At 54.4% G+C, this 13,313-nt stretch overlaps 1 protein-coding gene across 1 annotated transcript in view; it reads right to left on the bottom strand.

Moving 5' to 3' along the window:
• The window catches only part of LOC110198839 (collagen alpha-1(XVIII) chain), a 63,295-nt gene that overhangs the window by 41,322 nt on the left and 8,660 nt on the right, over positions 1-13,313 (bottom strand). The window contains 1 exon segment of the mRNA XM_020973357.2: positions 10,523-11,067. Coding sequence (XP_020829016.2) covers positions 10,523-11,067 — 545 coding nt within the window.

Raw genomic sequence — 13,313 nt, 5'->3', positions numbered from 1 at the left:
AGCTCTTGGAGCGCTGGAGGAGAAACGGGAGGACCATTGGATAGGGACTCGGTTGTTTTCAGCTGAGAAGAATGAGGGACACTGGACCGTGCTCATGGGCAGAAATGGGGAGAGAATACGGGTGAGGGGAGGGCTGATGGCCACAGCAGGGCCCCAGGGAAGAGGGGCTGGGCTGGGAGGGGATGGGCCTGGGGGCCGCAGCGGGACAGCCTGGGCAAGGTGGGGAGGGAGGGGATGCTCAGTTTCCAGCACAAACAGGAGGCTCAGTACAGCTGCTGAAGGGAGCCTTGGCTCAGATCCTAAGCCCTGGAGTCACAAAGACCAGAAATTGCCTTTGTAAATATTAGGAAATGCCAGTTTACCAACTGACAAACCCGTGAAAGTCTGGCATTTCTGTAAGTCGGTGGTGTTTGCCCCGCTGTTAATTAAGCCGAGAACAGGGGTTTGCTGCCTCACCGGAGGGCAATAACGAAGCAGCTTTTGGTTCGTTTCGTTTCCAGCTCAGCGGCTCCTGCTGGCTGCGAAGCAGGAAGGCAAGAGACCATTCATGGGAGGAGGCGGCCCCAGGAGGGGCTGGCACCTTTAGCCATTGAGGCATATGCCTCCTAACCCTGGGGGCACCTACAAAGAGCCTACTGTGGGCCACATACTGTGCCAGGACAAGGACAAAGACAGCGATGACCATCCCTGCCCATCCTCAAGGAACTTACAGTTGGGATGGGGTGGAGGACGATGTCATGGAGAGAAAAGATGCAGAAACACGAGGTCATCTGAAGAGGATTGGGCGCTGCCAATGGTGGGGGCAGGCTGGGCAAAGGTGAGACCCGGTTCTGGGAGGCTTTGCTGGGGAGGGGCCCAGCACCTGGCACAGAGTGACCCCAGCAGGGTGGGATAGGGCGGGCACCAAGGACCACAACTGACAGAGTAAAGGGTGGAGGTAGGTACAGATCCTAAACTCGGCCGTTGGCCAAGTTTCTGGCAATGGCGGGATGGTAAGGTAACCAGAGTAAGGAGTGCAGAGCATGAAGCCTGTGCGGCTCGATTAAGTCTTAAAAGCAAATTCAAATCAATGTTCAGTTTTGCCGTGGGATGGATCAGGGAGCACAGAGGGTCACAGAGTGCCCAACAAGGTGGCGCTGGACGCGGGACCACAGAGTCACACCCTGAACTCCTGAACCAGCAAGGGGTGAAACCAAAGGTGAACATCCAGTGCCCACGATACCCTCCGCGGGTCTCCCTGCTGGGTCATTCTGAAGGCCATTTCCAGGGACCAAACACTCACAGGACAGAAGGCAGCCTAGGGGTCATCTACCAACCCGCCCATTTTACAGATGAGGACACTGAGACATTTCCAGGGTCTTGGCAAGATCAGTAAATGGCAGGTCCTGTACCATGGCAGGGCTGGACCCATGAGCTCCACTGTCCTTCCCAGACCCAGCCCTTTCGATTCCGCCCCAAGTCTCCCTTTGGCTCCCTGGAGACCAGTGCTCTGATGACTCCTGGTCAGAGGCAGAACCTGGCTTCTTTTTTCTTTTTTAGTGAAAAGCATGACTGCCTTTTTAACCTGTTTGGAATCCTATTTGACACCCACTGGGAGCATTCCTGAAGCTCCTGCAGCCTGAGATAAAGAGCTGGGAAGCTGTCTTATCTTGACATGGTGTGAGTTAAGTCAACCACAGCCCCTGGGCATGCTGGCTGAAGGTGCCAACTACTTGCCCAGAACTTGTGACCCGCAGGCTTTCTGCTCCTCTCGGGCCTGGGGGGCTGGGCCAATGGCCCTCAACAGCCCCTGTACCAGACCTCCCCAAGTCAGGGCTGGAAGGGCCCTCAGAGGCATCTGGCCCAGCCAGGGCATAAATCCTCAATCTGGCCTGCAGCCCATGCTTGGAGACCTCAGGGAAGGGAGCTCACTACCTGCTGGGGCACAGCTCTCCAGGGAAGGGATGGCTCTTGACCTCCAGCCCATCGGGACCAAACACAACCAGACTGTCCCTCTTCCCAGAACAGGCCTTCCATGCGTGAGAGGCAGCCTGCCTGAGCTTTCTCTCCTCCTGGTTAAGCATCCTTCTGCCTTCATGGAGCCTCAGTTAGGATGAACCTGATGCTCTGCCCTCTGGACACCCCCAGACTAACCCAGGCTGCCCAAAGCTGAGCAGAAGCATCCCCAGGGGTCTGAAGTGGGTAGAGGTAGCATACTGTCCCCTCCCTGTCTGGGGTCTGCAACTGTGACCTCCTCCCCCAGGAGCCTGAGAACTCAGAGTGCCATGGGGCACCAGGAGATGCGCCTTGCCTGGGGTCCTGGCCAGTATGTGTCTGAGGCAGGACTTGAACCCAGGCCCTTAGTTGTGGGCACTATCCCCCTCCTGTCCCTCACACTGACTCTCCTAGCCAGCCGTGGCCACGCCTTGGCCCTGCTCACTCCTGCCCCAACATACCCATGTGCACACACACACCACAAGGATGGATGGATGGATGGATGGAGGGATGGATGGATGGATGGATGGATGGATGGATGGATGGATGGAGGAAGGGATGGATGGATGGATGGAGGGATGGATGGATGGATGGAGGGATGGAGGGATGGATGGAGGGATGGATGGAGGGATGGATGGATGGAGGGATGGAGGAAGGGATGGATAGAGGGATGGAGGGATGGAGGGATGGATGGATGGATGGGTGGGTGGATGGATGGATGGAGGGATGGGTGGATGGAGGGATGATGGATGGAGGGAGGGATGGGTGGATGGACAGGGCCTTGGGCAGCTCTCTCTGGGAGACTCAACAATGCCTTTATCCAGATGCAAATGCTTCACATGGGGCAGATGAATCGCCCACTCCCCTCCCAACTCCCAAACCCTGGAGCTCCCGGCTGGTAAGGGGGCCCGTCCGCAGAACAGTGCTAACAATGGTGGGGGGGGAGGACCCCACAGGGGTGGCTAGTCCTGCTCAAGTGCAAACCACAATCCACGGTCCTTTTGCTGTGACTGGCTACCTGGTCACTGTGGCTGTAATTGCAGAAGTTGTGGTGAGGGTAAGAAGGACTAAATGTCAATCCATCCACCCCATCCTGTGCCCTGAGGGATCACGGGACTACATGGGCTCATAGATCCAGAGCTGGCCGTTGAGGCCACAGCCTTCTTTTCCAGAAGAGGACTGAGGCCGGAGAGGCAAGGCCTTGCTGAGGCTGAGTCAGCAGGGCTTTCTCTGGACCGAAAGCAGCTCAGACCTGAGGCTAGGGCGTGGGGGAATTCTTCCATCACTGGAAGGCAGGAGAGAAGCCCAGTAAAACAGTCAGCTAGTCAAGCAACATTTATGAAGCACCTACTATGTGCTGGGCACTGTGCTAAGTTCTGAGGATATAAAAAGAGACAAAGACAGTCCCTGGCCCCTTGGGGAAGACAACATCACACGAATCTGTCCAAACAGGCCATAAATAGAAATAATGAACAGAGGGAAGGCCCTGGAATTAAGAGGGGTTGGGGAAGGCTTCCCGTAGACGGGGCTTTAATTAGGACTTAAGAAAGCCAGGGGTTCTGCGGTCAGAGCAGAGGACAGAGAGCGTTCCAGGCATGGAGGGCAGCCAGAGAGAGTGCCCAGAGCTGGGAGATGAACACAGCCAGGAGACCAGAGTCACTGGATCAGAGAAGACTAGAAAGGGAGGAGGGGGCTGACTGCTGAAGGCTGTGAAGGCCACACAGAGGATTTCTTTCAATCTCGGGGCCACTGAGGAGGGCTGACACGGTCAGACCCGTGCTTTGGGAAGATCCCTGTAATGGCTGAGCGGGCAATGGAAGGAGGGAAAGAGGGAGGGAGGAGAGAGAGGTGAGCAAACAGATGGCAAAGAGAACTGGATGGATCTCAGAGATCAGGAAGGGCAGGAAGTCGAACGTGTGGCCCTGGAAACGGGGGCCGATGAGGCAGACGTGGCCCTCAACTCCTGGGCCGACTTCCATAGTGATTTACAGTCTGACAGACAAACAGCTCACCCAGAGCTACAGAGCACCTCCTCGAGCCAAGGGCCTGTTTGGGCTCCTGAGGACAAGCCCTACCCTCTAAGGATCCAAGACTCCAGAGGCCAGGCCAAAGGACCAGACTGATGTTCAGGAAGGAGGGTCTCTGAGCAAAAGCTAGAATCCCCCATCTCCTCATGGGATGGGAAATGGACCCTGGGCTGGCAGGAACAAGTAAAGTGGGGGTCCTCACCCTGCTTGGCAGAAGGTTCACTTCCAAAGGATCCCGAGGATATGGAGGGAAGGAAGAATCCAACAGTCTATCCCCATTCCTTGCCTTTGGGGATTGGGATTTCTGAATCAGCAGCTCGCCTGATTAGCTGGGAACGAGGGGTCAACACAGCTGGGTTCCTACTCTCTGGATGTGCCACTAACAAGACAAAGTGACCATGAAGCCTGAAATCACATGAGCTGCAGAAACCATCATGTTCTCATGGTAAGTTCTTTATTTTTGCTGAACAAGAAACAGAAAGGATTGCTTTTGAGTGAAGGTTATTACACAGGTTTGCAGGGATGCCTTAATAATTAGTGTACTGTGTAGGCACGGTCTTTGGGGGGCCGGATGGGGTGGGGGGGAGCTGCCTCTCAGACCCAGACATGATGGCCAGAAACTTCCTATCCTGGTTTGGGGGTGCTCCAGGGGAGACTGCAGATATCTACAAAGATAGCGTCGGAAATCAAAGTGAACTTGACTACACCTTCCAAAGAATCTGTGTGGTAGGCGGCCCCAAGGGGGGGGCGGGGAATCCCTGAGGCCGTGGGCACACTGGCTCCAGTCTCCTCCAAAGCGGGGTAGGGGGAGCGCTTTTCCCCAGAGCAGTGAAAAGGGAGGTCCAGCTGTGGCCAGAGGGAGAATTCCTAACCCAGCAAGGCTGAGAAGGAGCAAAAGAGAGAAGGATAATTCTCACTGTGGGAAACTGAGAAGCTCTGAAATCTAAAAAATGCTTCTGGCTAAGGAAAGAAGTCTTCAGTCAGGGAGAGAAAGGCAGGTGAGCCACACATCTCTGATGGCCAAGACCAGCTGACAGCCCCACACACACTCAGCGCAGTGTCTGGCATACTCGGGGCACCTCAGAGATGTTTAGTCATTGATTATTGTTCAGTTATAGACTGACTAATGGACTGCTGGTGGAGCTGCAAATTAGCCCAATCATCCTTGAAGCAATTTGGAATTATGGGAAGAAAGTGACTGAAAGGTCCATTTCCTCTTAGCCAGTGATCCCACTGGTAGATGTTACCTCAAAGAGACCATTGACAAAGAGAGAGGCTTCAGACACTCCAAAATACTGATAGCAACCCTCTTTGTGGTAGCAAAGAGCCAGGAACAAAGAGATGCCCACTGGTAGAAGAATGGCTGGGCCAGCTGTGGTCTGCGCTGCAAGACGCACTGAAGAGCAAAGATGCAGAGAGGCTGGGGAAGACTTGTCTGAACCGATGCAGAGGGAAGTGGACACGGCCCCGCCCTCCTAGCCGTGGCCAGCCCGGGTGAGGCAGCCGGACCCCAGGGACAGACAGGAGGCAGCGTAGATCACCGCCATCCCTCTGGGAAGGGAACATGCCCCTCGATCTGTACCAACAGGGCACCAAGGACCATTGAGGAAGCAGTTCCTCCTGAGTGAGGGAAGTGGGGGCCAGAACTCGAGGGGTAAGAGAGAGACAATGGGCAAGTAGGGACACCAACTGTGTAGATGACTTTTTGAGTTTATCAGCAAAAGGGCGCAGGGAAACCTGTTTTGGGAAGAGGGAGGCCTGGACACTTATTAGCAGAGGAGAAAAAGCCAGGAAGACTCCTGGGGCGGGGAGGGGGGTGCCTCCTAAAGCTAGGTCCTGGAGGACAGAGAAAGAATGAGGCCAAGGGTGCAGAAAGGGGGCTCTGCCTTGGCAAGGAGGAGAGAGGAAGGAGCCTCTGTTGTGGGGTTGGGGGGAGTGAGGACAGAAGAAAAGGTGCCCACAGTCACAGTGGACAGCAGGACTGTGGCACGGCCCTGAGGGAGAAGGTGCATTTCACTACGTCGGGTGGTTGTGTTTTAATCAGGGCACGTTTTAAAAATCCCAGGACTTCATGCCACTCATCATCTGGAAGCCTCCTCCAGGGGGATGAATGAGGGGGAAAAGCCAGGTTATCTGCCCCAACTTACTTCAGAGCAGTCTAAAGCCCGAGGGGCTGGGTGACTGAGGGCCTCGCCTCCCCTCCCCCTCCGAGCTTTCCCTCAGGGTCATCAGCTCCCACGGCTTCCTGGGCATCTTCTTGATGCTGATTCCTACACCTGCTTACGCAGCCCTGATCTCTCTCCTGCCCTCCACTCTCATGTCTCTCCCCCTCCCCCCTCCTACTGGACATCCCAAAGACGTCCCAGACTCACAAGCTGATCCCATTCTCTTCCCACCACTTTCCCCTCTTCCTCACCACCGTTCTCCTGACCCCCGAAGCAGGCCAGGTGCCATCCCCCTCCTGAACCACCCAGCCACATCAAGTCAACTGCCTTGGTGACATCCCTGGTATCCGCCCCCTCCTCTCCTGTGCAGGACTTCATCCCCTCAGCCTGGACTGGGCAGGGAGGGGGTGGGGTCTGGCTGCCGCGAGTCTCCCCCCCCCCGCCCACTTTGTTGTATAAACATCTGTGCTCCCCTTTACCTCCAGGAGCAAACACAGAACTCTCTGCTTGGCGTTCACAGCCTCGGAGCCGTCCCCTTCCTCCCTTCCCAGGCTCCTCTTGGGTCCCCTGCTCCCGGCCTCCTGCTGCCCCCCAAACCAGACCCTCTGTCTCAGAGCTCTGGGCATTCTCTCAGGCTGCTGGCCCCCAGGCCCACAACACTCTCCCTCCTCCGCTCTGACCACTGCCCTCCCCGCCTCCCTGCGAGTCCCAGCATCTCTAAGAAGCATTCCTCGACTCCTTTTCAGGCCAGCGCCTTCCCTCAGCAGCTATTTCCAATTGTATCCTGCAGACAGCTGCGCCGCTCGAGGGCCTTTCTCTGTGCCCTCAGCACTTGGGACAATGCCCGGCACACAGTAGGTGCTCAATAAATGTTGCCACTAACGACTAACGCAGACTTCTGTGGGGTAGGAGCCGGGGCTTCCAGCAGGGAGGCTCCGAGGACACTGTTACCAGTGGGTCAGGAAAAGCTTGGCGTGGCTTTTTCACCTTAGTCCATCCCATGTTTGACTTGGGAATGCAGAGCGAGCACCATCCGGCCTTCCTCTAACGGGCACTGCCCCCTCCCAGGCTGGCCTCACTGAGGAGCCGGGGCAGGAGAAGGATGGCCTGCCGCTGGACTCGTGACCCCTTCCCCAAGGAGGGCGTGGCCCATCTGGGATGCCCAGGGACTACCAGGAGCCTTTGCTGTGGGCCCAGCATGGCCCGAGGGGAAGGACGGTGCTCCAGCAGAGTGCTACAGAAGAGGCCGGCATGCCCTGCTAGTGGGGAGGGCAAGAAGGTCCCTGGAAGTCAAGGGGAGCTGCCGTGGTGCTACACCACACCCCGGCACCACTGCTGCCTTCTGGACCAGTGGGAGGATTGGCCCTTGCTCTACCCATCACGGCTTACTCCACAAACACTGTGGTCAAGTGCGGCATGCGGCCTTCCCACCATCTACCCGGGAGCTGTGCTTGTGAGGTACCTACTGTAAGCCCTGCTCAGGCTAGAAGGTGGGATACAAAGACACACAGACAGACAGATACACACGGATGCACAGACACACACACACCACATGCACAGACACACACATACCACCCACAGAAACCCATATACACTATATACACACAGACACGCACATAGACACACACAGAGCACACACACACACACACACACACACACACACACACACACACCACCACACACACCAGAGACATGTACACAGACACAGACATGCACACACACATATACCCTCAGACCCTGCCCTCAAAGAGATTACATTGTGCTGGGACAGAACACCCCCCCCCATCCGCCTCGTCTGGCCTGTCCACCCTGTCCACCTCAAACTGAAAGACGGGTCATGAGAGCCTGAGTCCAAGGCCATCTGGGCTGGGAGGCAGCAGTGAAGGCCCCTGGACCGGGCACAGCCCTGGGATCTACCAGAAATGTTCAGGAGCTCTGTCTGTGGGGAACAAGGCTGTCCCTTGGGTGTCATCTCTGTTCTGGGGTGGCCTCTTCCTCCAAAGGTCAGACAACAGATTCTCACAGAGACCCCGTGACGCGTCGAGGCCCCATACCTAGAGCAGCAGGGCCTCCAGGGAGGGGAGAAGTAGGCCAGAGCCAGGCTGCATGGCCCCCCAACAAGCAGGAGCTCATCTGACTAGGAATTGACCCTCTGTTTCCCGAGGCCTCTCCCGGACCTGCCCCACAGCACAACCAGCCCATGGTGTCTCCACCATAGGGATCCCTTTCCTCTCCATGGAGGACACCTTTCAAAGTGAGGAGAACCCCCTCTGGAAGCTGAGAACCCAAAGCCAGGCAAGGCATCTGCTGGTCCCTGCCCATGGAGGCAAAGGAGAGGCCAGGGAGAAGCCCCATGTTCCAGCCTTCCTCCCAGGGAAGGCCACAGCTCAGCCACCCCCTACGCCAAGCTCTCAGCCCCAGGGCAGGTGCTGGTCCAGGCTGTGGCACCGAAAAGCCCCCAGGAGCACCTCTCAGCAAGAGTGAGCCGGAGGCCGGTGCCCAGACTTGCCTGGGAAAGCAATGTGGCCAAGGGACCCAGACGGGGCTCCGGTGTCACCGGACCTGTGTTCAAATCCTACTCCTGATGCAAAGCCAGGCGTGTGGCTTTGGACAAGTGCCTTCCCCCTCTAGGGAAGGTTCCCTCATCTGTAAAATGAGGACTTGGATGGGCCTCCCCGCTCTAAATCTCGGACTCTCAGTTCTCTCTGTCGCTATCCCAGACACCCAGGATTCATGGAAACCTTTCCTACGTGGACTCCGCCAATCCTCACGAGAACCATGCGGGCCTTGGACCCATAGAGATGACAGGGCCGAGACCTGTTCTGGATGGCGGGAAGGGGCCTCACAGACCCTGTGGTCACATACGCACATGCACACGCACAGCATGCAATAAGGCTGCAGCTTACAGCTCCTGCAGCATCACAGAATGCAGGAAGACACAAGAGGAGAGCTTGATTCCTGCCTTGTTTTACTGAGGAAGAAACTAAGTCCCAGAAAGTTGACAGGGTCCCAAAGAAAACCCATGGCAAAGGGAGGATTTGAACCCAGGTCCTCGGACACCAAATCCCACGTGCCTCCCCAGCCAGGCTGCTTCTTGAAGGCAAGGACTGTTTTTTCTTGGATTTTTGTTATCCTTGGAGCTTAGCCTAGTGCCTGGACATCTAGAGGACACCTGCCTGCCTGACCCTGCCCCACAGCTTTTAGAGTGCCCGTGTCAGGACTTTCAGCATCAGCAGAGACACAGGTGAGCAACCAGTCTGGACTTTTTTTTTTTGAGGCAATCGAGGTTAAGTGACTTGCCTAGGGCCACACAGCTAGTAAGTGTCCAAGGCTGAATTTGAACTCAGTCCTTTGACTCTAGGGCCAGTGCTCTAACTACTGAACCACCTAGCTGCCCCAGACTCGTCTCTGTGACACATGAGGGCTGGAAAAGCCCATCACCTGGTGGGAGTCCCTCTGGCAACCAGCCCTTCCAGAGGTCACCTGGCAAGTCTGCAAAGAAGTCCCATGCAACTCCCCCACCACCTCCTGCTCTGTGCTAGAACCCTCCCTGAGCTGGTGGAACCTTCCAGAGCTCTGGCTCCACTTGGAGGACCTCAGGGCACTTCCATACAGTGACAGGTCACGGCGTTGGACATTGGTGCCAGCCTGCCAGGCAGAGGCTATGGCAATGCTGCCCATGAGGCATTCTTGGAGGACCATGGAAGCTCTGAAACTTTCCCAGGGGTTCTAAACCATCCCCAAAGAATCCCAAAGCTCTTGGCGGCCTGTCTCAGCCCACAAAAATCCTCTATGGGAGCCTGGACCCCTCCCATGAAAACCAGAGCTGGCCCAGGCCCTGGAGGTCCCTGGATTGGCCAGGGTCCAGTTCTGCCTCCAATCATGCCCCCAAGGACAGGCTTGGACAGGAGCAGCCTCTGTGAATCAGGCATCTAGAGTTCAGACTTCAGGAATGGGGGATGCCCCCTCCCATGCTAAGCACCCCTCCTCCTGGATGTCCCCTCCAACACTAGGCGCCCCCTCCAGATGCCCCCTCCTCTTCTAGGTACCCCCCTTAGATACCCCCTCCCATACTAGGTGCCCCCCTGGATGCCCCCACCCCCTCTAGTAACTCCCCCTCCAAATGCCCCATCCCCCTCTAGGTACCCCCATCTCCCCATCGGCACACTCATGTCCAGGAGGGGCTGGCTGCAGCACCCCAGATGACCAGCCCTCCATCTACTTCCTTAAGCCCACCCCACCTGCCACCTGGGGGAGGGCTGGGAAGGGGACAGGAGGGGGTCCTTGGCCTCCTTGCTCCCCGCAGCCAGCACCAGGGCCAGCTGGGTTTCCCTGGGTGGGACAAGGATGTCTTACCTGGAACTTGTCGGGGTCGGCTCCTCCCGCCTGGGCCACAAAGAGGCCGGCACCAGGCTCCAGCTCCAGCTCCTGCAAAGACCGGTCCAGAGGGAGCCTCTGGATCTCCTTACAGTTCACGTACAGGGCAACCTCGTCGCCATCCACACTGATGGCAAAGCGCGTCCACTGGTTCACAAAGGACGGCAGGCTGAAGCTGGCCGCCGTGCGTGTCTCCCCGACACCCGGCTCCGTGTAGAAGAAGAGCACGTCTTGTTTGCCACTGTAGGGTTCTGAGATCTTCACGCCCATAGCGATGACCGCCTGGGCTGCGTCGGTGAGTGCCAGCAGCACCCCGGCCCGCTCACTGGTGGGCTTGATGTGAAAGAGCAGGGAGAAGTCTCGGTAGAAGGGGTTGGGCACGTGGTACCGCGCCACCTGGCCACTGTTGGCATTGGGCCCAAAGACGTAGGCGAGGCCGATGTCAGGGTCATCAATCTGGGAGATGTGCTTGGGGGGAGGCTGCCCAATGAGCTGAGGGAGGCTCACTTCGGCACTGAAGTTTTCTGGAAAAGAAGAGAGATGGTGTTGTCTGTGAGATCTGGTGAGGCGCAGAGCCAGAGATGGCCAAAAGGCTGCCTGCCAGCCACCCTTGGGGACCCCCACACCTCTGTGGAGCAGGCTTGGGAGTGGGGAGGATCAATGGAACAGATTAGGCACACAAAACACAGGAGTAAATGACCATCGTAACCTACTGTTTGATAAACCCAAGGACCTCAGCTTTTGGAATAAGTCACTCTTTAACAAAAACTGCTGGAAAAGCTGGAAAACAGTATGGCAGAAACTATGCATAGACGAACATCTTACACCCTCTACCAAGGTAAGGTCAAAATGGCTAAAGAGTGACATCATAAGCAAATTAGGAGAGCAAAGAATAGTTTACCTGTCAGATCTATGGAGAAGGGAAGAATTTATGACCAGACAAGAGATAGAGAACATTACAAAATATAAAATGGAAAATTTTGATTATATTAAATTAAAAAGGTTTTGCACAAACAAAATCAATGCAACCAAGATTGGAAGGAAAGCAGAAAGCTGGGAAACAATTTTTACAGCCAGTGTCTCTGATAAAGGCCTCATTTCTCAAATATATAGAGAACTGAGTCAAATTTACAAGAATGCAAGTCATTCCCCAATTGATAAATGGTCAAAGGATATGAACAGGAAGTTTTCAAACGAAGAAATCAAAGCTATCTATCAGCATATGAAAAAAAATGCTCTAAATCACTATTGATTAGAGAAATGAAAATCAAAACAATGCTGAGGTACCACTTCACACCTATTAGATTGGCTAACATGACAAAACAAGAAAATGATAAATGCTAGAGATGTGGGAAAATTGGAACACTAATGCATTGTTAGTGGAATTGTGAACTGATCAATCATTCTGGAAAACAATTTGAAACTATGCCAAAAGGGCTATAAAACTGTGCAGTCTTTGATCCAGCAATATCACTCCTAGGTCTGTATCCCAAAGAGATCATACAAGTGGGAAAAAGACCCACATGTACAAAAATATTTATAGCAACTCTTTGTGTGGTGGCCAAGAATTGGAAATTAAGGGGATGCCCATCAGTTGGGGAATGGCTGAGCAAGTTGTGGTATTTGAATGTAATGGAATACTATTGTTCCATAAGAAATGATGAGCAGGTGGACTTCAGAAAAACCTAGAAAGACTTGTATGGACTGATGCTGAGTGAAATGAGCAGAACCAGGAGAACTTTGTACACAGTAACAGCCATATTGTATGGTAGTCAAGTGTGAATGACTTAGCTCTTCTCAGCAACACAAGGATTCTAAGAGAGTTCTAAGAGAATCATGACAGAAAATGCTATCCATATCCAAAGAAAGAATTGATGGACTTTGAATGCAAATTATTTTCACTTTCTTTATCTTTTTCATTTTGGTCTATTTCTTCTTTTACAACATGACTAAATGTGGAAAAATGTTTTACATGATTGCACACGCACAACCTATATCAGACTGCTTACCATCTTAGGGAGGAGGAAGGGGAGGGAGGAAGGGAGAAAAATTTGGAACTCAAAATCTTATAAAAATGAATGTCGAAAATTGTCTTTCTATGTAATTGGAATTAATAAAATACTATTTATCTTAAAATATTTTTTTAAAAATCCAGAGACCTAAGAGAGGAGACTGTGACTAAGTGGGCATAGAACAAAGCCACATGATTCACATCCCGCCAGCCGCTGGCTGCAGCTGGACCAAGGACTCCACCATGAGTCCTTGTCATCACCATTGTGACAACACACATCCCCAGCACTAAGGTTTGGTGACTGCCTCCCTCCTCCACAGTGGGGCCCCATGAGGCAGGTGAGGGGGAGGAGGAGGAAGACAAAGAAGAAGAGGAGGAATGGGAGGAGGAGGAAGAGGAGGAGAAGGAGGAGGAAGAGGAGGAAGAAGAGGAAGAAGAGGAAGAGGAGGGGAAGGAGGAGAATGAAGGGGAGGAGGGGGAAGGGAGAGCAGGAGGAGGAAGTACATATCTACCTTTAAGGACTGCAAAGCACTTTATGTATAAATAACTCAACTTGGAAGGAACTTGAGGTTTGTAAAGGGCCTGCATATAATACCTCCTCCCCTTTTACAGAGGAGGAACCTAAGAATCAGTAAGGTTAGGAGACTGGCCCAAGATCACACAATCAGCCAGTATCTGAGGTGAGATTTTCAGCCAGGTTTTGGGCCTCCAGGTCCAGCGTTCAGTCCTCCAGCCTGTGACAGCTCCAGGATAGGCCCT

The sequence above is a fragment of the Phascolarctos cinereus genome, unplaced genomic scaffold (assembly GCF_003287225.1).
Source record: "Phascolarctos cinereus isolate Bilbo 61053 unplaced genomic scaffold, phaCin_HiC Scaffold_5;HRSCAF=322, whole genome shotgun sequence".
Lineage (NCBI taxonomy): Eukaryota > Metazoa > Chordata > Mammalia > Diprotodontia > Phascolarctidae > Phascolarctos > Phascolarctos cinereus.
The sequence above is the reverse complement of the archived record's forward strand: the minus strand, read 5'-3'. Positions and strand labels throughout refer to the sequence as shown.